This window comes from Hemicordylus capensis, chromosome 1 (assembly GCF_027244095.1).
Source record: "Hemicordylus capensis ecotype Gifberg chromosome 1, rHemCap1.1.pri, whole genome shotgun sequence".
In the NCBI taxonomy this organism is placed as follows: domain Eukaryota; kingdom Metazoa; phylum Chordata; class Lepidosauria; order Squamata; family Cordylidae; genus Hemicordylus; species Hemicordylus capensis.
The window spans coordinates 129,999,209-130,023,470 of record NC_069657.1 but is presented as its reverse complement, the minus strand read 5'-3'; the positions used below and the strand labels follow the sequence as shown (position 1 = coordinate 130,023,470).

At 44.2% G+C, this 24,262-nt stretch overlaps 1 protein-coding gene across 8 annotated transcripts in view; it reads right to left on the bottom strand.

Moving 5' to 3' along the window:
* DUSP8 (dual specificity phosphatase 8) overlaps positions 1-24,262 on the bottom strand; it is a 143,176-nt gene that overhangs the window by 62,949 nt on the left and 55,965 nt on the right. For all 8 annotated transcript variants that reach the window (XM_053272503.1, XM_053272476.1, XM_053272535.1 and 5 more), the window contains one exon: positions 13,108-13,246. In XM_053272503.1, the coding sequence (XP_053128478.1) occupies positions 13,108-13,246 (139 nt within the window). The remainder of the gene's footprint in view (positions 1-13,107; positions 13,247-24,262) is intronic.

The following is a 24,262-nucleotide window of genomic DNA, read 5'->3' as shown; positions in this document are numbered from 1 at the left end:
GGTTTTGCTGGTCCAAAAATGACCACGTTTCCATTTTTTGACAGCAGTTTTACTTCTGAATTGAATTTTATGCATTGTGAGGCTTGGTGCTCCAGCCTGCTGATCACAGAAGCAGCAGCAGTGACACTTAGGGTGTTTGCCTCTTCAGATGAATTACTTAAACGTGAAGAGTCCAGGCAGGAGGGTGACTGGCACAAGGGGCAGGACTTCTGTCCTGCTTTGCTCACTGTAAGCATGAGCAGCCGGCTGCTTTTAGAACATCCAGTCAGGGCTAGAAAGGGCGGCAAGGAGAAGTAACATGACCAGGAGTTATAGAAATGAGTGAGACTGAAATTCACAAAATTGATGTGAAATAAATATTATTATATTTACATTTGTATGTCTCGCTCTTCCTCCAAGGAACCCAGAGCGGTGTACTACATACTTAAGTTTCTCCTCACAACAACTCTGTGAAGTAGGTTAGGCTGAGAGAGAAGTGACTGGCCCAGAGTCACCCAGCTAGTTTTATGGCTGAATGGGGATTTGAACTTGGGTCTCCCTGGTCCTAGTCCAGCATTTAACCACTACACCACACTGGCTCTCCATATAAGGTCTAGGGGTGTGCAGAACTAGTGTGAATCTAACCAAAAGGGGGCCAGTCTGAGTTCAAACTGAACTGGGCCTGGTTCAGATAGAACCAGTTTGGATCAGAGCCATGGAAGCCATTCGTTAGAACCAGCTGGTGGTTCGGTTTGTGCACTCAAACTGGGTCAAATTGGTTTGGGATACTTGTAAAGGGGAATCCAGTAAGGATGCATGGAGGCCAGAACCAGGCTCCCCCTGGCCCATTATGGGAGCACCAATGGGGCCTAGAGGAGGAGCCACCACTGGCTTGCCAAGGAGCTGCCACTGAGGGTAAGGTGCCCTCTCACCCACCCGCACTTTCAACCCCATTTTCGTTTTTACAGATCTCCCTTTGCTTGTAAAGGGGAATCCTTACCGGATTCCCCTTTACAATCATCCTGAACTGGGCTAAACTGGTTCAACTTGGTTCGACTGTATGAACTGAACTGCCAGCTCGTGGACAGAATGATTCCGTGCACACCCTAATAATGTCCCCACCTATTAAAACAGCCTCATGGTAGACTCTGAGTTGTGCAATGTATAAAGGCCTGCTTGTCCTTTATTTATACACAGTGACCTTGTACTGATGGCACACACTCTGCTGACCACAAGCCCAGCCTACTACAGTTCTCCTTCAGCAGGAGACTGCTGTCATGAGCAAGTTGTTCAGAGAATTACAGTTGGCTGAATCATGCTTCCTTTCCTTCATGGGCAAACCAAAAGTGCAGTGCACAACATGGACAGAAAGCTTTAAAGTTATTACAGATATTGAGGTCATTCCCACAATCAAGAACTGTGTTCTACCCAGGTTTGGGATCTGTGTGCACTTCCAATTTTCAGTTGTGTAGAAGCAAGGTAGGAGGAAAATCTGGGTAGAAGTGACTAAGTGGAAGCAAGGTAGGAGGAAAAGTTACACAGGTTTTCTTCCTACCTTGCTTTCACACAACCGAAAATATGGAAGCGCACACAGCTCCCAAACCTGGGTTGAACACAGTTCTTGATTGTGTGAATGACCTCATTATCTTCCTAGACTAGTGGTTATTTATTTCTTTGTATGGCTGCATCAGTAGGCATCTTTAATTCAATATAACATTATAGTCCTATTGTGTGAAGTGTGGTTGCTAAGCAACAGTCTCCACCCAGAAGGACTTCAGAATACACTGATAAGACAGCGACATTTGCATTCTCCATTTTATATCCAGAGGACAAAAGATTAATCAACTTGTCAAAAGCACACAGAGAGTTCCACACAGAATCTCTCCCCAGAGATCAAGCCCATCCCTCCCAGAGTAAACTAGGATCTTAAAGTAAAGGCATCCTGGATATACGCCCCACCACCACCTGCAATTTTGGTTCACATTTCTTAACAACAGATTTTTCTTGCATGATCTGCTTGTTCTTATGATCACATATCTAATGTAATTCTGTTCTCCACCCTAAATTTGCACTATTATGCACTTGCATGTCCTCCAAAATAAAATATGACAACAGTACAGTTAGAACATGACAGCATCAGTCTGATGCTAAAGTTAGATTTCTAGCTGGACAAGTTTGGCAGAGCTGTAAACAGAGCTATAAAACTGCAACTCTCTTAAAATCAGGATGGCATTATACACAGAAAGGCAGGAGCGAAAGCAGCACCGCACAGCAAGATCTCAGACTATATCTGAGATGCTTGAATTTAATGCATTATACAGCAGGGTTTGACAAATCCCAGGCACCAGGGTGCCATGGAGCCTAGAAACTTAACCATGGAGGTTAGACGAGGATATTCAGAGGTAGAATTACTTAATAAAATCTTTATTTGTCCTAGGCTGCCATGTTTATGTTACTTAAAAAGGGGATAAATAGAAGCCCATTACTGCCACAATGTCCAACAATAACTCTGGTAATTTTGTCAAGGGTGCATTGTTTGGCTCCTAGATCCAAAGAAAAATTAAGGCCCATTACAAAGGTACTTGCATGGAATAAGACTTTAGTCACAAGATCTGGAACTGAGTTTCTCAGGCTTGGAGGCCGAAGAGCTGGGCCAATTTGAGGTGACGAGAGAGGATCTTCTAAACTGTCTTGAACAACTAAACATTAACAAATCACCAGGGCCAGATGGCATCCACCCAAGAGTTCTGAAGGAACTCAGATGTGAAGTTGCTGGTCTCCTAGCAAAAATACGTAATTTGTCCCTACAATCAGACTCTCTACCAAAGGACTGAAGAAAAGCTAATATAGCTCTGATTTTCAAAAAGTGATGGGGCGGGGACGGGGGGGGGGGGCGCTAGGGAATTATCGGCCAGTTAGCCTAACTTCCATGTTAGGTAAATTGACGGAAAGCATATTTAAGGACAAAATTGTTTAAAATATAGAAGAACAGGCCTTGCTGAAGGAAAACCGGCATGGCTTCCACAAGGGCAAGTCTTGCCTCACTAACCTTTTCAAGTTATTTGAGAGTGTCAACAGGCATGTGGATAAAGGTGATCCGGTTGACATAGTATACCTGGACTTCCAGAAAGCTTTAAAACAAAGGTCCTCACCAAAGTCTCTGGAGGAAACTTAGCAGTCATGGGACAATGGAACAGATTCATGTGTGGATCAATAACTGGTTGAAGAACAGGAAACAGAGGGTTGGAATAAATGTGCAGTTTTCACAATGGAGGGAAGAAAGAAGTGGGGTCCCCTGGGTATGCTACATTTCATCTCTGAGGCTGAAGCAATAGGGGCTTCCAGACATATATAATCATAGAAAATACAAACCTGTGCAGTGCTATTTCAGATATTATAAGTTTCCATGTATAACAGGGTATACAATCTCATTGGAGGAAGATATGTGTGAAGCAGCCTTTCAATTCTCACCCAGAGATAAGAGCATTGTATGTGCAAAAGGCGAAGAAGTAAACACCATACCTTAAGAGTCATCCTCCCCAAATATTATTGGCCCTAGATTTTAAACAGATCCTGCCAATAACAAACTGGTTACCAAATGAACTGAGACTTTTTGACTAGATGATGCAATGGACCATCTCATGTCCTTGGAATTAATGTGATGCAAATAGGACTGTACAGGATGCTACAGAATTGGTTGTTGTTCCCTCTAAGGAGTGCGCATGTGCACACACTCACACATTTCTTGATGTCCGCTCAGTTAATTTTAGATCCTGCTCAGTTTAAATCAGGAGGGTCCCACTCTGAATGCATGTGTGAATACACTGCCTTGATACTGCCACACAGAACAAAACTCATTCTGCACACAGATGATAAAAATTAGAGAGAGAGAGAGAGAGAGAGAGAGAGAACGAGAACGAGAACGAGAACGAGAACGAGAACACGAACACATACTGGTTCTTTCTTTTAATACGGACAGTAGAGGACTATTACTCTATTTATTTTTCTTTTTTAAAATACATTTGTATACTGCCGCAAACAGAAGTCTCTGGGTGGTTTATAACAACTATTGCCATTTTACACTTATTTTGTAGTTCTAGTAAATTATAAGTAGAGTAGAGGAACCATTCGTTTGATCTAGTAAAGTGGTTCAAAGTTTGATCTGGTAAAGAGGCCAAGATACAACACAGGGTAGTCACCTAAGAAAGTTCATGAAACCCTTGTTTCATATAATGCCCAGGACTCCTAGTCACTAAGCCCTTTCTCACGATCGCATGAGTGGGCTTGTCGGCGGGCAGCAGAGAAGGCTGCAGAAACTCACTTTCCCCATAGATGATCCTGTTGCTGGGTCTGGGCACATGGATTGTGCGCCCAGACAGGCAGCCCTGGAGGTCAGGATGCGTTGTCCTGGCCCCTGGAAATCCCACAATGCATCACACACGTGCATGGTGCATTGCGGGGATCTCTCCAGCAACAGGCGGGTGCCTGTCAGTATTTCAGTGGCAGCTGAAAGCAGTCGGTGCTGACACATGGTCAGGTAAATGGGGTTAGAGGAGCACTTGCTCCATTAACCACATTTAAAGGGACAGCTTCTTAGCTGGGTTTGCCGTTGAGGTGCTGCTGGGAGCCACTAAGTTCCCGGGGGTTCCCACGGGCAGCCAAGCCCGGGCTTAGCTGCCCTTGCCTGGTCTTGGCTGCTTGCGAGCCTTGCTGTGTTCTAGGAAACAAGAAAGGCTAGGGCTGTCAACATTCCATTGCCCAAATAAGGGACACGAGGCAGAGTAATGTGGGAGTAATCAGGAGCCTGAGTGCTGTATATAAATATTTGTCGTATTCGTATGTGTTCTTACCATTTTCAACTTAAACTACTTATTGTTAATTAAACAATATAAGTAACAACTTAGATTGTTTCTCCTCTGCTTATTGCTATAACCATGGTTAGCCAAACCGGGTGTGATGCGATTTTGTTTTCTAGAAAGAGAGCTAGTAAAAACAGGTTTCATACATGAGCACTACCTAGAAGTCTTTGCTTGAATGATTTTCATGATCCTGACACCTGGATGATGCTAAGTTAGCCAGTCACTGGTGGCTGTTAATGTTTTTTTTGGTTCCCAATATGGGACTGTTGGCAACCCTAAGCATGCAGCCCACCAGAACTGCAGAGTACTCTAGTAAGGAGAGAGAAGGGAAAGGAGTTGGAGCTCATTAATTATTTTGTTATGAGTGAAAATAGCTGGTTTGATCTGAGCCACAGGTTTTTCCCATTAGCTGAAAATAAGGGACAAATGGCATCCCATAAGAGACAGACAGTTTTGGCTGAAATAAGGAATCTCTCTGCTAATAAGCGACTGTTCGTAACCCTAAGATAGATAAAATACCTATCTTCCTAATTTGTGTGATTAATAAGAGCTTTAACATGGCTTTTCCTCAACCTCTTCCCTTCTTGACCACTTGGAGGATTTCATTCATTCAGGCTCTCCCTTGGCATTCACAAGCATTGCAGCCTCACTCTCACCACAGCAAGGCTATAATTAGAATATTATGCTTACTTAGCCACTTTACTGCATGGGCTGTGAATGGGTATAAGACTCCCTCAGGGACCCTGAATCATTGCAATAAAACCCCCACCTTCACCCTCCTTTTCCTCTTTCCAAATGAATCCATTGATTATTTTTTAAGAGCTCTGGAAGGGGCCCTAGTCATTCATTCATCCTGTAAATATTAAGCTGTGGGCTGAACCATTTTGCAGGTGGCAGGGAGGGGAGAAGAATACATTGATCTTTTACAATAGTCCCCCACAGTGTTCCCTCAAACAGGGATTACCAGTTGTTGACTACAACTCCCATAATCCCCAGCTGCAATGGCTTTTGCTTGGGGATTCTGGGAGTTGTAGTCAACAACATCTGGGAATCCCTGTTTGAGGGAACACTGGTCCTCCCCCTCCAAACTTTCCCTCTTCCTTCTCTGAATGCCCCTATTCTAAAGCCATACAGTTATGGCTACCTCTTGCAAGGAACTGGCTCTGAACAAGAACTGTGCTAGAATTTATGGTATAAGTGAGAGGAATAGACAGAGAAAGCAGCAAGTTCACGGTGGTGCAATGAATAACTGATGCTCAGTTCACAAGCATCTTGTGATCACTTGCATAGTGTGGGCTGATTTAATTCTTATGGATGAGCAACACTCCCCTCTATCGGGCAGAACAGATTAGGCTTCGTACTGACAGGCTTGGAGAGCTGTTGCTGTCCCTTTATCTATGTAACAATTCGCTCCTCCATCCACCCATTATCCACAACTCCCCACGAACAACGGTATAGTACAGTTAGGTGACCAAGTGTTTATAGTGACTCCTCGATCCTTTGGAATAATTAAGTCAGCCACTTTCCTACCCAAATCCATGCAGTTGCTCAATATTTTATCTTAAGATGTGACAAAACTGGCCTGAAAAGGCAGTGATATCTGAAGTATATTTGATTTAAAAGGAGACAAAGACGCAAGAATATCTGCTACAATGGAACTGTGTTGCAACATCAGCCAGGAAGTGCATTTCAAACGGCAAAACACAATGCAGATGTACTACAAACATCCTTACAAATTATCAAGTTAAATCTCATCCCACTAGTTGATAAAAATGGTTGAAATTGGCCTGCTGAGACTACTACCTGAAATGCCTCACCATCTGTTGTGCTCCCTTGTCTGTCTACTACAAACTGATTTCAATTTCAGACAAATATTGTTCTTGGGGCATGGTTCTAACTATTTAGTTACGGGCAGTGCTGCCATACGGAGAAGATGACAGGTTTCCTGTACCTTTAAGAGAGAATTCTAGCAGGTGCAGCTTGTCATATAGGGACAAGAAAAGCTGCACCTGCTGGGATTGCCTCTTCTGTTCTTTAAGAGTAAAAATACAGGAGACCTGTCCTGTTCTCTTTTGCATATGGTAGCCCCAGTTATGGGCACATTTGCCTTGGGGACCCTAAGAGCATTACTAAGCATCTATAAATACCCAAGGGACTGCTTTAAGATTCCCGCACCAGCCAACACCCTCTTAGGGATCCTATTCCATTTGAGGGAGGGTTGATCCATGGCAGATCAGAGCAGGACATTTCTATCAGCAGAGACACTGCTGTGGAAGACCCCCTCTAAGAAGCTCCACCAGGCCTCTTCACTTTTGAGGGTTAGGAAATTAGTTTCTTTTTAAAAGGTATTCTGCCGGGCAGTTGAGAGCTGCTGCTATGCTTACATGGTTTTCTAAAACTGTTAATGATGCTTGTGTCCTTTTGATGTTTTGGAACGTTGTCTACCACTTTGAGCGCAGAATGGAAACACAGAGGATGGACACTAAAATATACTAATAAAATAAAATAAAATATGGACACTAACATATACTAGTAGTTAATTCTATACAGTCCTTTCTCAATTGAGCTGTTGTGGGGGGGGTGGAGAGGGGGAGTACAAGAAAAATAATCTAGTTGCCATTTACTAGACTTTGGCATTCCTTCTCTGAGCACCACACTAGACAAGAGATTTTGCTCATTATTCCAGAAATGCACAGAGGTGATACAGTAAAACTCACTACTTTATTTACAAACTACCAGAACATTACTAATGTTCAAATGATTGTAATTGTTTAATTGATTTTGTTTTGATTTTAATTGTTTTGTGTTTATTTTGATGTAAACTGCCCTGAACCATTTTTGGAAGGGTGGTATATAAAAAAAATCAAAAGAAACAAAACACCACAACAAACAATAAATTAAAAGACCTTTGTAGGTAAACACCATTGCAACTAGCATGGCCTGGATCTCACAGTGATAAAGATCTTTGTCTGTGTGCAAAACAGGTATAGTCACATATATGACAAGCTTAAGTGCATATTTCTCAAGTCCAAGAGACACATCCTTGCAGACTATACAAACTTCCCCAGATTAAAACAACCAACACCACCACCATCAACAACAGGAGTTCTACCACACTCAATGGTTTTAAGGAAATCTATTAGCACCCCTGCCCCCTCCAAAGTTCTTATGCAGTGGGATTAGAGATATGAAGGTTGCAGGGAGGAAAGTCTGTTTTTTTCCTTTTTTTCCTGAGAGTTGAAGTAGAAAAATCAGAAATCTGGAGAAACCAACTCTTATTAAATTAAATTAAATTAAAATAATTGTTTAAGAAAAGTGGGATATAAATGTTATTAAAATAAAATGAAATAATGTTACATAGCCAATTCACATTACCACAAATCTGAGATCTAAAAGGTAGTAACCTTAATGACAATAGCCCTGTTTCTGCTTTTGAGTGGATTACTAGACAAGCAACACTTGTAGGACTTAATATTGGAAATATACTTTCAAAGTAGCTTTACCCGTGCAGTGCTGACTTGGACTCCACTATTTCTGCAGTCTAAGAAGGAGGTGTCCAGCAATCCCTCTTGCAGTATTAGGTTGGATCAGTTTGAATCTGCGATTCCGGAGGATGTGGACAAGCTGCCGGGGCGGTGCAGCCTACCCCTTGTTCTCTGGATCACTACCCAACTTGGCTGCTTCTGTCTAGCAGGGAGATTGTTGGAAGTGGCCTAGTTAATATCATAAATGTATCACTGAGGGAAAGTAGGGTGTCTCCTTGTTTGAAGGAGGCAATGGTTAGACCACTTCTTAAGAAGCCTTCCCTGTGTCCCTTAGTTATAGGCCAGTCTCCAATCTCCCATGGTTGGGCAAGCTTTTGAGAGTGTCCTCAAGAGTGAGAGGGTGGTGGCCAACCAGCTCCAGGCTGTTTTGGAGGAAACTGATTATCTAGAAGCATTTAAAACTGGCTTTAAAACTGGCTATGGGGTCGAGACAACCTTGGTTGGCCTGATGGATGACCTTTACCAGATAATCGAAAGAGGGAGTGTAATTCTGCTGGTTCTTTTGTATTTCTTGGTGGCATTCGATACCATTTACCATGGTATCCTTCTGGATCGCCTGGGGGAGCCGGGGATAGGTGGCACTGCTTTGCAGTGGTTCCACTCCTATCTCTCATGTAGATTCCAGATGGTGGAGCATGGTGACAGTTGACCATGACTAAAAACTGGAGGAAGAACATGTCAACGAAGCTTGTCATTTCAGTTAATACCTGACATGACTCAACATTGCTCCCTGTCCTCAAACTTTCATGAAGTCTGAAGGCTCTCTCTCCCTCCGCCCTTATTTCTCTTTCTTTCTTTCCCTCTCCCTCTTGGAGACTCTTCTCCCCTATATCCTCCTGTGCACATTTCTCCTTCTCCCTCACTTGGGATTTCCCCTAGATCCCCAACCGAGGGAACAGGGAGCCAACTCCAGCACCTAGAGCAATACCTCCATCATGTGTAGCTTTCTCCAACCGGGTCCTGGCACTTCTGCACCCTTTGGAGGGGGCTGGAGGGGGGAGTCCTCCACCTCCAGCCCCTGCTGGCCTTCTTCGATGGCACTTTCCCACCAGTGTCAGTCAGTAAGCTACCGCCAAGGCACCCTTTCGTGAGGCCACATCACTTCTGGAGTACAGCAGCAAGAGGTGATTGATTGCTTGGGGCATGCAGGAGGGTTGCTCTAGGAGCCTCTTCAGAACAAAGGAAGCCACAACAGCCGCTGTCTCAAAGAGGGAGTGGAGGGATGAGTTGGGTTTGGATCCCTTTTTGTGGGGCTGCATTTAATGAGGTAGCCACCCTGTTCCACCCTGCTCTGTCACTTGGCCTACCCTTTCCTCAGGCACCTCCAGCATTCCACACATACCCATGCCATGTAGCGCCTAAACATACGTGTGTGTGTGTGTGTGTATGTATGTATGTGTGTGTATATATGTATATACAGAGAGAGAGAGAGAGAGAGAGAGAGAGAGAGAGAGAGAGAGAGAGAGAGAGAGATGCTGCAGAACACAAGACATTTTCAAGCATCTAGTTCAATAATGTAATCTGGGAGTCTGTCAGCACATTGCTTCTGAAATATAACACATCCTCTTGCCTCAGATTCCTCCATATTCTGCATCAAATACACACACTCAAGGAAAAAGGAACACATGGATGACTTGAAAAGGGTGTGTATATGCCGAAAATCTTTTCTCAAGCGTACAAAGCTCAAGCGGGAAGTTCAGAAACAGAAGCTATGGATTTTTCAAAACATTGATTAGAGAAATAAACTTGAGTTATGCTAATGTTTTCAAATGGAGGGGAAATGGGATATAAATGAATATGTGGCTTCATGATATTTAATTCTTTCTACAGTTATTATGATAGCCCAATCCTATGCACATTTACCCAGAAGCAAATGAATTCAACGGAGCTTATTAGGCCAGTGATAAGGATTACCACCTTTTAAGCAGAGATGACAAACTCTGAACTTACCCATTGTATTATAAACTACAATTGACTCCCTAAATTTATTGTTACTCCTTAAGTATATAGGCTCATATGTTCCACAAAGTTAGAAGTGCCAAACAGAAGCTGCATGTGCAGAAAAGACAGCAATGGAGCTCAGCCCAGAGCTCTATCAAGCAGCCAAACATGCATGGGGAGCAGGAAGCTATTTCTGCTGCTCTCTCTTCTATCCAAAAGCACATTTTGGCTTCCAACATATGTCCCTGAGCATCACATGACAATCCAGGCTGCTCCAGTACAGCCTCTTCCACAGATATGGCTCCTGTTCTTCACTTCTAATGCTTCAGAGTAAGTGAGCCGCCGTAGGAATTTTTTTTGTCTGAACTTTCCCCTCTAAATATATGAATTTCTTTTGAAAATGCCGAGGTCTCCGAACTGTCCAGGAGCCAAAGAGTTACTTTACATGTACACAAGAGGATGAGTATGCCCAGTGGAATTAGGTGGCAGGGGCCCCTTTTAAACTTTGAATGCAGGTTCCAGTAAAATAATTCAGTTTATCTTGAAGACTCATTTGCCATGAGACAAGTGGAGGTGGGGGCTGCTATTCAAGAAAAATAAGCCCAAAACAATCTTTGGCATACGGAACTAGCTGAGCTGTTTTTTGCATTCAGGCTATTCTTTCTAAGCTTGTGTTATTCCCACCTCCTCCCCAGAATTTCCTTTTGTTTGTTTACCACACCGGGTCATGATTCTAAATGTAATAATAATAATAATAATAATAATAATAATAATAATAATAATAATAATAATTATTATTATTATTATTATTATTATTATTTCTATTATCCAATAAAAAGCAATATAGGAACATAGGAACATAGGAAACTGCCATATACTGAGTCAGACCATTGGTCTATCTAGCTCAGTGTTGTCTTCACAGACTGGCAGAGGCTTCTCCAAGGTTGCAGGCAGGAATCTCTCTCAGCCCTATCTTGGAGAAGCCAGGGAGGGAACTTGAAACCTTCTGCTCTTCCCAGAGCGGCTCCATCCCCTGAGGGGAATATCTTACAGTGCTCACACATCAAGTCTCCCATTCAGATGCAACCAGGGCAGACCCTGCTTAGCTGTGGGGACAAGTCATGCTTGCTACCACAAGACCAGCTCTCCTCCCCACTCAATATACATTTGAGTACTTTTAAAGTGTAGTAGTGGGTGGCCCCATCTCTAAGTCATGGGTATATCTGTAACTATTATTTGAATACAGTTACACATTTATACTTCTAAATCTCATAATAACTGTACAATTTAATCAGCTTATATATACTGCACATTCTTATAAGTTATATATTCTATATAAGTTAAAGTTCAATAAAATATGACTAAATCAAAGTTTCTTCAAATTTCTGATTCTCCTCAAACACTTTTTTCACCACACTTCAAACTTTCAATAAATCTTACATCTTTAAGTAGGGCAAATACCTTTACAATCCAAGGCAGCCATGATAATCAGAAACTAAGTATAGGTCACATGATAATCTTAATAAATGGAATGAACAGTATTCCCCGAGACCCCACTCATTCCACAACATGTTTAACATCTGTTCCTGTCCAATGTAAGAAGAGAGAGCACAGCAAGAGTCTCCCTCAAAACATACCAGCTTAGTAGAAGCAGGCAAGGCAACTGACATTACCTAGCAAAGCTTCCCCAAAAGGGCTTCTCTGAAACCATACAAGTGTAGGAAAGAACACTGCACATTGTCGCACATACTTTAATTCAGTGGCATCAGCATGCATCCTTTTAATCTCAACTGCCACTTAAAATCCCTTCCATGTTTTTCCCAAGTCAAAAGATTCTGGTTCAAGACAATTTATATAGGACATGACCTCTGCAACTTTCATGGTGGTGAAATCAAGGCCCCCTTGTTTTCAACACAAATTTTTGTTGTTGTTGTTTTAAACGATGAACAGTTGCCTCCTTGCACCTGAAGTGACGTTTCCTTTTTAACATCAGACTGAGGCAGACCTGGAAAGTGAAGTGACTGTGGCAAAGCACCTTAAGACATGCAGCTTGCTATTTAGAACACATGTTGCCAACCAGATGGCACTCAAATTTAAAGACAGATAGGTATTGTGCTAATGGCTCCCTGAAGACTCTTCACTCATTCAGTCTTGGTGATATGCCACATCATCTCATCCTTTAATAACGTTTCCTTTTTAGAAACTATGCAGTTAAATTCAGGAGTGGCACAAACGGAGGGAGAGAGCTTGGCCAACCAACGCAGATCTATCAGAAACAGATTCAGACTAGAGTATGTGCAGCATAAAGCATATGGAGATATTGACTGTTTTTGTTACTGGCCACTTAACTATCCTTGAGCAACCATTAATACATCAGCAAGTTGTTAGCAATAAAGCAGGCATAAGCAGCAACATGCAGCCACAACTGGCACACTGATAGCAAGTAGTTTTCCCATTTACCTTGTTCATTATCACTATCAATATGAGTGCGTGCAATAGCAGCACTAGGTTCAACATTTCTCCCTCCCTCACAAAATTCATCAAGAAACAATAGGAGGAGTCTCAGAAACATGTTCCATTTTATGTCCCCTTTTCCATAAAGAACATAACCAGGGTATATTCTGGCTCTTTGACGAAAACTAGCCAATGGCAGGATAGGCTAGTCAGTGGTTTTTAACCATTATTTTACCACCTACATTTATGTCTACATGGTCAAAGCCCTCAGAAATTATTCCCCATATCCTCAGCAGGCAGAATTTCACCATCCTGCTATCAGTTCCTACCTGTGAGGATGGAAACATTGTGGAAGCAGCTGTCCAATTTTCCTAGAAGAATGGAGAGAAAACTGTCGGCTGCCAGTCCATTTGCATCCCGTGTGCTCTGATCATAAACCACCACATCTTGGTGCTCTTCTGCCTCCACCTGTGAGAGAAGCACCACAACAAAGCCTTAGGGTGGATACAAATGTCTAAGAAGCTCTATTCACACATTATGTTCAACACACATGAATCTATATACTGTATATACATATATAAATCTATATACACACAGTTACTCATACATTGTTCAATGTATGTACAGCAGTGCACTTCCTATTTCTCTCTTGCATTTGAGGGGGTCTGTACCCAAGCTTTTGTATGCACATGCAGTCATCCATACAAAAAAACCCCCACAAACCCTGATACCTGCATGAATGCACAACATAATGTTAGATCTAGGATCTTAAGCAATTGTTCCTCATCTATTTTGGTAAAGGATAGTCTATCCAGGCCAAATATGGCATTTACAAGCAGACCAAGATGAAGATATCTAGCTCTGAAGAGAGACAGAATCTGGGATCACTAAAATATATTCAAGGTTCTAGAGCCATTTAGAGCTCAACATTCATTTATTTGGGTTTGTAGCAGGGAGGTCCTCCAAGCATAATTACCTCACAGTCAGGTGCATATACATCAATTGGTACTGGATGGAATGATGGAAAGGCCAATTCAAATGATTTACCTTCAGCCACCCCTATCTTTGTGCAATCAGCATCTTAGTCATTTAGTGAGGTTTAGGTAGGGCCCATTTTTCCCAACATGGAGGTTTAGAGGGGAAGTGAGAAAGTAGAGCCCTAATATATTTGCACAGATATGTTTGAAATTTATTCGACCACTATTAAATGTATACTGTCAAAAAGCCAAGCGTGTGTGTCCATGTAGCTTAAAAAAAAAAAAAGATTGTATAGCAACAGTGATATATCAGTGATATGCAGATGTAACAAAGACAACAGGTTTTTATCCTTACAATCCAAAACTCAACACAAGAAGAGGCAACACAGAGAGGGAAATAGGAAGAGGAAGAATGTGGTTCCGTTTCATTCCACACACTCATGCTTAGGTTCAAAAGGGAAGAAGGATGAAGGGAATAGGTCAAAGGCTTCACAAGTTAAGTTTAGATGAGGGATTTAAAGGGGAAAGATGGAGGCAGCATCAAATAGGTGTTTTGAGCAGGTGTTGTAGGCTCAAAGGACAGCAAGTAGAAAAGGGTAAAGCTGTATAAAGGAGCAGGAGACCTTCAGTCAGTGAAGAGTGATTGATAGAGCTAGAGCAATGAAAGCCACAGACAAAGTTATATAGAATATGAGGGATACACATGATCACAAACTTGAGAGTAGCTTCAAACATTACAAACAAGCAGTGGAAGATGGAGCACAAGTGAAATTTTATACTTGAAAAATAAGGGACAGTGGGGACTTGTACATTTCCCCAGTGGGGAGATAGACTAGTTGTAGATCCATGTGGAACTCATACATAGTTGTGCAAGTTATACAAGAAGCATAAAGATAATCTTCCTCTATCACTGTTCATTTGTGAAGCCATCCAAATGAAACAATGAAATCCCAAGTTCTTCCCATGAAACTCAACATAAACAGCCAGAGATGAAGGCCGCATTCATACATAACATGAAACTGGAGGTTGCTGAACCCGCGGGTTTTTTTTCTAGCTGTGAATCCAACCGCAGTCCAGCAACCTCCGTTTTCAGGACAAGGGAGCCCCTCCCTCGTCCGCTGAGGCCACATCCCAGCAAGCTCTGTAGAGCTCGTGTTCCCAGACTGTGGGCAAGGTGTCACCATGTCATCAGGGTGGCAGCTATTGGCCACGAGCTTTAAGTGGGCATGCCAAGCACTATCATGCCTTTTCAGAAAGGTCTGCCCACCCTTGGAAGGTAAAGGGCATTTAATTCTCTTTAAATGCCATGCCATGCCATTTAAGGCCTTCTTCTGACACCAGTTGCAATGCCACCCTCTTTAAATTCCTGAAACAAAACTCTCTTGCACAAGCACAATTTCTGACAGGGGGAGGGGTATCGGGGGGAGGGGCACTATTTTCCTGTTACTCAGGAAAGGGAATGGAATATGACTACTTCCTAGGAGGGAATATGTATATGAGGGAGGACAAAGGATCCTGGAGTCTGGCCCACTGTGACCAAGGATGCTCTTGTGACGGCTCCCTGGTAAAGCGGTCCATGGAGACCAAAGCACACTCCTCTCTCAGGAGAGGGCCAGTCTACTCAGGAGAAACTTAGGCTCAACCACCTTCCATCAAACTGAGCGCTCATGAGTTGAGCTAACCCAAAAATGGGGGCACTTGTGGGGGGCCCTGGTCTCTATGGTTAATGAAAGAATTTTTGAGCAATGACCCCCCTCTCGAAGGAAGCCTTTCATGCACCCAAAGGAGATTTTGACACTCCATGAGTCCAAGAGTAGCCGGGTGGGCAGAATGGGAACACACCAGGGATGGATCTTTACATGAGTTCAAATTCCCTTGGTTGAGATCAGTGTTGCACCGTATGCAGGTCTGCTGCTGCAGGCAATCGTGGGAGACGGGAGCCCTGATTTCCAGCGACCCCAAGGGAGTGGGGTCATCGTTCTGGGCAAAAACAAAGATGGGCATGATCAAATGGGCAGATAGGCTGGCAGAGGGCATGCTTTGACCACTTCTTTATGCCAGACAGGGAACTATCTTATTTATGCATTGTTTATTTTTCTGTGTAAATCACTTTGAGAACTTTGGTTAAGAGTGGTATATAAATATTTGTAGCAGTAGTAGTAGCTGCCAAGACAGGGAGAGCTGTTGCCAGGGTACCTGTCCCCATGGCTTGTTTGTGTAGAGCAACCTGGCTGGGTGTCATCTGCCGTCCAGCCCCCATGTGTATTGCCATGGCCTGACACTCTCGTGAGAGAGTGATTCATGGGAGTAGTGGATGCCATTACACATTATTAGCGATTCAGATACATAAGAACATAAGAACAGCCCTGCTGGATCAGGCCCAAGGCCCTTCTAGTCCAGCATCCTGTTTTACACAGTGGCCCACCAGTTGCCACAGGCAGGAGTTGAGGGCATGCCCTCTCTCCTGCTATTACTTCCCTGCAACTGGTACTCACAGGCATCCTGCCTTTGAGACTAGAGGTGGCCTATAGCCCTCAGACAAGTTAGCCACTGATAGACCTCTACTCCATGAAGTTATCCAAACCCTTCTTAAAACCATCCTGGTTGTTGGCTGTCACCACATCTTGTGGCAGATAATTCCACAAGTTGCTTATGTGTTGTGTAAAAAAATACTTCCGTTTGCTGGTCCTAAATTTCCCGGCAATCAATTTCATAGGATGACCCCTGGTTCTAGTATTATGTGTGAGAGAGAAGAATTTCTCTCTATCCACTTTCTCCACACCATGCATGGTTTTATAGACCTCTATCATGTCTCCCCACAGTCATCTTTTCTCTAAACTAAATAGCCCCAGGTGTTGTAGCCTTGCCTCATAAGGAAGGTGCTCTAGGCCCCTGATCATCTTGGTTGCCATCTTCTGCACCGTTTCCAGTTCTACAATGTCCTTTCTTAGATGTGGTGATCAGAATTGTATGCAGTACTCCAGGTGTGGCCACACCATAGTTTTGTATAAGGGCATTATAATATTAGCATTTTTATTTTCAATCCCCTTCCTAATGATCCCTACCATGGAATTGACTTTTTCACACTGCACATTGAGTCAACACTTTCAACAAGCTGTCCACCATGACACCAAGATCCTTCTCTTGGTCAGTCACCAACAGCTCAGATCCCATCAACATATACTTGAAGTTGTGGTTTTTCGTCCCAATGTGCATCATTTTACACTTACCAACACTGAACTGCATTTGCCATTTTGTCACCCACTCCCCCAGTTTGGAGAGATCCTTTTGGAGCTGCTCACAATCCATTTTGGATTTCACTACCCAGAAGAGTTTGGTATCATCTCCAAATTTGGCCACCTCGCTGCATACCCCTACTTCTAAATCATTTATGAATTAATTAAAATGCACCGGTCCCAGTACAGATCCCTGGGGGACCCCACTTCTTACTTACTTCCATTGTGAAAACTCTCCATTTATACCTACGCTCTGTTTCCTGTACTTCAACCAGTTAGCAATGCACATTTGTACTTGTCCCCTTATCCCATGACTGCTAAGTTTCCTCAAGAGTCTTTGATCAGGAACTTTGTCGAAAGCTTTTTGGAAGTCCAAGTATACTATGTCAACTGGATCACCCTAATCCACTCACTTGACGACACTCTCAAATAACTCCAAAAGGTTCATGAGGCAAGATTTCCCTTTGCAGAAGCCATGCTTCTGCAAAGGGCCTGTTCTTCTATGTGATTTACAATTTTATCCTTGAGGATGCTTTCCATCAATTTGCCTGGAATTGATGTTAAGCTAACCGGCCTGTAATTTCCCGGATCGCCCCTGGATCCCTTTTAGAAAATTGGTGTTACATTTGCTACTTTCCATAACTCCGGTAAGTAGCCTGATTGCAGGGATAAGTTACTGTATATATTTTAGCAAGGAGGTTGGCAATTTCACATCTGAGTTATTTGAGGACTCTTGGATGGATGCCATCTGGCCCTGGTGATTTGCTAGTTTTCAGTTTTTCCAGACAGTTTAGAACATCAACTCTTGTCACTGCTATCTGACTCAGTTCTTTAGCCTTCATCCCTGAAAAGCCTGTTTCAGGAACAGGTATTTATCTATATTATTAATTCCTTTAGTCGGACTGGGAGATGCGTGGGGATGCGGCAAGCTCCGCTCCTGCTGCAGCCGCAACCAATGGGGGTGACACGTGCAAGGGCGGGAGGGAGGAGTACGCGCCAGGAGCCGGTTGGGGCTGAGGGAGGTGAACGGTTGACCGGCAGGGAGGAGAGGCTGACAAGCACTGGATGAAAAGGGGAGAGGCCCCAAAATGTATCCCAGTGCCTAATAAATCTAAACCCCTCCTCCTGGCACCAATGTCTCATCCACGCATTGAAACCCCTCAGCTCTGCCTGTCTCACTGTACTTGCACGTGGAACAGGTAGCATTTCTGAGAATGCTACCTTGGGGGTCCTGGACTTCAAAACGCTACCTATCAGCTTAAATTTGGCTTCCAGGACCTCCCAACTACATTTCCCTACATCACTAATGCCAACATGCACCACCACAGCTGTCTCCTCCCAAGCCCTGCCTAACAGCCTATCTAGACACTGTGTGATATCTGCAACCTTCGCACCAGGCAGGTAAGTCACCATGCGGTCAACACACAGATCACAAACTCATCTCTGTATATATCTTTAATGATCAAATCACACACTACAAGGAATAGTATCCCCTGTGCGAGAGGATATGGGCTCATCATCCATGGAAAGTATCCCTTCTAAAGGAGCATTTCCCTCTTCCTCAGACCGATGTCCTCCTTTCCCGAGACCTTCATTCTCCCTGAGAGCAGTGGAGCTATCAGCCCTGGAGTGGGATGCCTCTACCATATCACTGAAGGTCTCGTCCACATGCCTCTCTGTCTCTCTGAGCTTCTCCAGATCCGCCATCTTGGTCTCGAAGGAACAAACTTGTTCCCTGAGAGCCAGGAGCTCCTTGCACCAAGCACACACCTATGACTTTTGCCCATGGAACAAATAGTCATACATGTGACACTCTGTGCAATAGACACCCCTGTGTGCACAGACAGTTCTTCTCATGAGTTGTGAAGGGCTATCCCCATGGCTTTACACTAGTGGCGGCAACACAAGCAGGACAATCCTAGTAGAGCACTGGGAAAGCAACAGACAGCAGGGCGGCCATAACCAGGGTCACGTTTATAAAGGTATCCCCAACCAGGAATTCTCGAATGACTAAGTTCCATTTTTTAACAATGATATTGGGGAAGGGGGCCATCTCTATGATTACTGTTCCAGAAAGTAATCTGAGTAATCACATAAGAACAGTCCTGCTCGATCTGGCCCAAGGCCTATCTAGTCCAGCATCCTGTTTCATACAGAACCCCACCAGATGCCTCTGGGGAGCCCACAGGCAAGAGGTTACGGCATGCCCTCTCTCCTGCTGTTGCTCCTCTGCAGCTGGTATTGAGAGGCATCGTGCCTCTGAGGCTGGAGGTGGCTCACAGCCACCAGACTAGTAGCCATTGATAGACCTGTCCTCCATGAATTTGTCTAAGCCTTTTAAAGCCAGCCAAGCTGGTGGCCCATGGCAAATAATTCTATAGATGAATTCTGTGGAAAGGTACTTCCTCTTGCTGATCCTAAATTTCCTTCATATATAGCTGGAGCAGAGAGGAGACCTCACCACTGATAGTTCATTTATCAGGCACTCAAATTCTTTTTCAAAGAGTGGTGAGGTCTCCTCTCTGCTCCAGCTATATATGAAGGAAAGTTTATTTCCCAGTGAGTGATCTGAAAAGAAGAGGAGGAGAAGGAGCAGTAGAGATGGGTTGGCAGGGTCTAGGCCTGTCTACCCACAGACTGCTGCCCAGCAACAACAAATCCTCAGACTCTGAGGCTGCAACTGCCTGCAAGCTTCATTTATTATTTCCTTACCATTCATCCAAGCAGGGTAAGTTAAAGTCTTCCTTTTTGTTAGGTTAGGATACAGTCCTAGTTGAGAGGAGAGAATGATGTTTACAGAGAGTTTGGAGGAGGACAGGCCGATATGAAAATGTATCACTGACCCCCAAGAAAAGATCAAAGAGGTCCCCCAACTCCAAGAAAGCTCTGGAGCATACTTCGGGAATGGCATGACTACAGACAGTGTGCAAGGCACAGTCAGGGGCTGCCATGCCTAATGAAAGGTTAATGCACTAAAAAGGCTGATAAAATCTTGACAGTGCCATGGCTCAGTGCATCCACTGAATAGGCTGATGGGTGGCATACGCCGGCCTTCCGAGCTGATGGCCTCCCGCCCTCCAGCGCAAAGCATATCTATCATTCTGCTGTCAGGGAAAGGCAGCTGTGGTGAGGGAAAGCCAGAAAGAGCAAGCAGGCAGCCAGCTAGGGACAGAGAAAGGACTAAATGGCTCTTCCTACAACATTCCATATAGCCTCTTCTCGTGAATTTAGGTCAGCTCTGAATGGCATGTAAAATCAAGTCAGTTTTTTTGTATACAGATCATCCACTTTTCAGGGGGTCTAACTGATGTATCAGAGCACTCTTCAGAGATTACATGCACTAACAACAAAACTATGAGCCCTTTCTCACGATCCGATGAGCGGGCTTGAGGGCGGGCAGTGGGGAATGCTGCAGCAATTTATCTTCCCGCAGACAAGCCAGAAGAGTTGCTGGGCACACAGATCACATGCCCAGATAAGCCACTGCTGCCCCAAGCAGCGTGAAGGTTTGGGGGCCAGCCCCTGGAAATCTACAATGCACCACACAAGTGTACTGCTGCTTCCAGGTATAACAGGTTTTCGAATGTCAGTCATGCCAGTGCCCATGAAGACCAGTGCTAGCTTAGAACAACAGGCATCCAGCTGTGTGTCACAGTTCAAAGTGAGCAACGGCTACAGGAATTAGGGCTGTGCGAAAACGCAATTTGGCATCTGAATCATGGGCACATCCCTTTAAAATGAGGGCTTACAGAGCCCCTTTAAAGAAGAGAAGAGCAGAGCAGGTCCAATTGTTGCCATTGCTGTAATCCTAGCGCTCCCCCAGGTATACCTGTGTTGTTGTTGTTTATTAATTAATAATAATAATAATATGATTTCTATACCGCCCTTCCAAAAATGGCTCAGGGCGGTTTACAAAGAGAAATAACAAACAAATAAGATGGCTCCCTGTCCCCAAAGGGCTCACATTCTAAAAAGAAACATAAGACACACACCAGCAGCAGTCACTGGAAGTACTGTGCTGGGGGTGGATAGGGCCAATTACTCTCCCCCTGCTAAATAAAGAGAATCATCACGGTAAAAGGTGCCTCTTTGCCCAGTTAGCAGGGGACCTGGCAGGATATCTCCCAGCTGTCCCCGTGCGATGCCAGCATGCACATGGCCTCTGCACATGTGTCGGCGTCATGCAGGGGCAGCTGGGCAACTCCCCACTGATGCGCGGGCATACCTGGAAAGAGCGCCAGGATTACCGCAATCAGAGGGGAAGCAGGTATGGACCTACTCTTCTCCACTTTAAAAGGGCTGTGTAAGTCTTTGTTTTTAAAGGGATGTGCCCACGATTCGGATGCCAAATTGCATTTCGAGTAGATCCCTAATCGGAATCCCACTACTCACCCTAATCTACTTGGCGCCACTCATGAGATACCTATTACAGTTTTCCAATTCCAGTTTGTGTTACAGCCTTGTCAACAGGTGGCAGAGGGAGCCACCTTCTGGACACAGCAAGGTTAGAACTGAAGGTAATCAGAAAACATGTATACAGATTGCTGAAATCCTACAGCTATAAATACCCAATCTCACTTTATTTTTGGTAATGTCAGTCTCTCTCCCCTCAAAATTATTTACATGAAGGATCAGACTTTTGAGAACTGCTGATGACTTTCTATGAATTCTTGCTATCTTAGAGACATGGAGTTAACCGATTAAGCTTTTCAGTAACTTGACCCTGCCTGTAAATCACATTTCTTGTAAATTAAAAACTGTGTTTGCTTCCCCCTGAAACATTCTATTCTGAATTTGTTCACCTGTTTTGAATAACAACTCTAACAGTAAAATAGATCTAAGCTGTCAAGGAGCTCTTCCCTACCCTGAGAAAGCACAGCTTCCATAAGCTTTTTAATGCTCTTGTTCTAACTTATTTCGTTTTATTGTTTATAGGGTGCATATTTTAGTTGTCGGTTTGAAACGTACTGAGTGCCTACTGGTAGGATGTAAGCAGGACAATTAAGAACCTAGATGCTGGAACAAAACCAGAATCTTCAATCTGGTTAGCAAAGTTCCCCATTATATCAGCATACTATTAAAATGTTTGCTTTAAGAAGGAAGTGAAGGTGCTTACAATTTTCACATGTGCTCTAAAAAGCCTTAAGGCGGTAACCTCAAGTTCTACTTATGCAGCCAGCAGACACTTTGCAGGACCGGCGCAAAACAGTAAGCGAGGACCACATGGTAGAGGGGCACTGATGTTGGGAGGGCAGCACGTGCTGCTGCCATCTGATCGGCAGCTGCCTCAGCTCGTGCGTGTGCACCTGCCCTCCTGCTCGGATTCCTTTTCTTCCTGTGCCATAGCATCGTGCAGGAGCCAGCTGGGCAGGCACCACGGCTGGTCTTGTGGGGTAGCAAGCAGGACTTGTCCCCTTAGCTAAGCAGGGTCTGCCCTGGTTGCATTTGAATGGGAGACTAGAAGTGTGAGCGCTGTGAGATATTCCCCTCAGGGGATGGAGCTGCTCTAGGAAGAGCAAAAGGTTCTAAGTTCCTTCCCTGGCTTTTCTAAGATAGGGCTGAGAGAGATTCCTGCCTACAACCTTGGAGAAGCTGCTGCCAGTCTGTGTGGACAGTACTGAGCTAGATATACCAATGGTTTGACTCAGTATATGGCAGCTTCCTATGTTCCAATGTAAATATGGCAATAAGGAAAAGGGGTTGGCCTTGGCTTGTCATTCCTGGGAGTGCAAAAGGCTCTGCAGCGAAAGTGGCTGGCTCCGTAGCACCTCCCGGGGAGTGGGAGGCAGCTTCCTGAGCAGAGCAAAAGTTTTTATTTGAGCTGTTGGTGGGGTTGGGATCAGGGGCGTAACTACCATTAGGCAGGGGGAGGCAGTCGTCTCGGGGCCCCACTGCCTTGAGGGGCCCCCCAGAGACACCTCACATGATTCCCCATTGCCCCCTGCCCAGCCCCAAGACCCTTCAGCCACTTGCGCTGTTTGCCCCCTCTCCTGCTTGTCATACTGGTCGGAAATCAAAGCAGCAGGCAAGCTGCTTTTCTCCCTGGCGCCTCTCAGCTGATCGGCGGGTGGGCGGGGCTTCCAGGGAGGCCTCCATGTAGGCCTCAGTGAAGCCTGAATTCGAGTAGGCTGGCAAGCCCCAGGAAGAAGGCTGGCATTCAGAGTGGCCACTACAGCTCTCTGCAGCAGACCCTCTTCCCAGGCAAGACAGCTCAGCCTTTGCCAGGTAGAATATGAATTCCTTTTTGTGGTTACACTCCCCCCACCCCCTATATAGGGATCTGCTTGCCATAGGGCTTTGATGGGGGGGGGGGAGACTGAGAAGTCTCTGAATATTTAATTTAAAACTGATTGGAAAATTTGCTGGCTTAAAAAAAACCCCTCTAAAAAGTCCTATAAGTGGCTTGTTTCATGGCAGGAAATTACAAAAACTTCTGGAACAAGTTTATTTATGTATTAATTAATCAATTAATCAATTAATTAATACACTTATGTTCAAGTTGTTTTGCAACCCAGGTCTGAGTAAGAACTGAGACATGAGTGAGAACTGTGATGCATGTGTTGTGCTTTTATATTTTTTCCCCTTAGGGTAAATCTGGCCAACATGTGAATGCAGCACCTCCATTCTAGAGGAGATGTGTGTTAAAGGGCTTTAAAAGCCTCTTGTGAAAAATCTCCTGGAATCAAACTTTACTGAATTGGTTCAGAATTCTGAGAAAACAAACATAGGCTCACCCTGTATGGTTGAAAGTCTCCTTTGCTAATCTGCAGCAAGGGGCCCATTTTAATAATTAGTGTTTCTAGTGTCTTCTCATTTGCTCAGTTTTGTACATCTGTTTTTTGTATGTTTTGAATGAGGACAGAAATGTGAGAATAAAAGTCCCCTGCTAACTGGGCAAAGAGGCACCTTTTTCTCTTTGTAAACCGCCCTGAGCCATTTTTGGAAGGGTGGTATAGAAATCGAATTATTATTATTAAAAAATTTCTCGGCGGGGGGGCCCATTTAAGAATCTTGTCTCAGGGCCCACTCCAACCTAGTTACGCCCCTGGTTGGGATGGGACTTGGGGGCTAGGTGAAGAGAGTGTCTCTGAGCATATGTAGAGCACCAACACAAGCAGCCACATATCTGGAATGAGGTGAGGTGTACTGTGGGTTTTCCTAGGCAGGCATGAGCAGCAGCGTGATTCTCCTTTTAGGAATGAAGATGTGGAGCAGAGGACGGAAACTGCTGCAGCACAGAAATCCAAGTTGTGAGGAGGGTTTGTTCCACC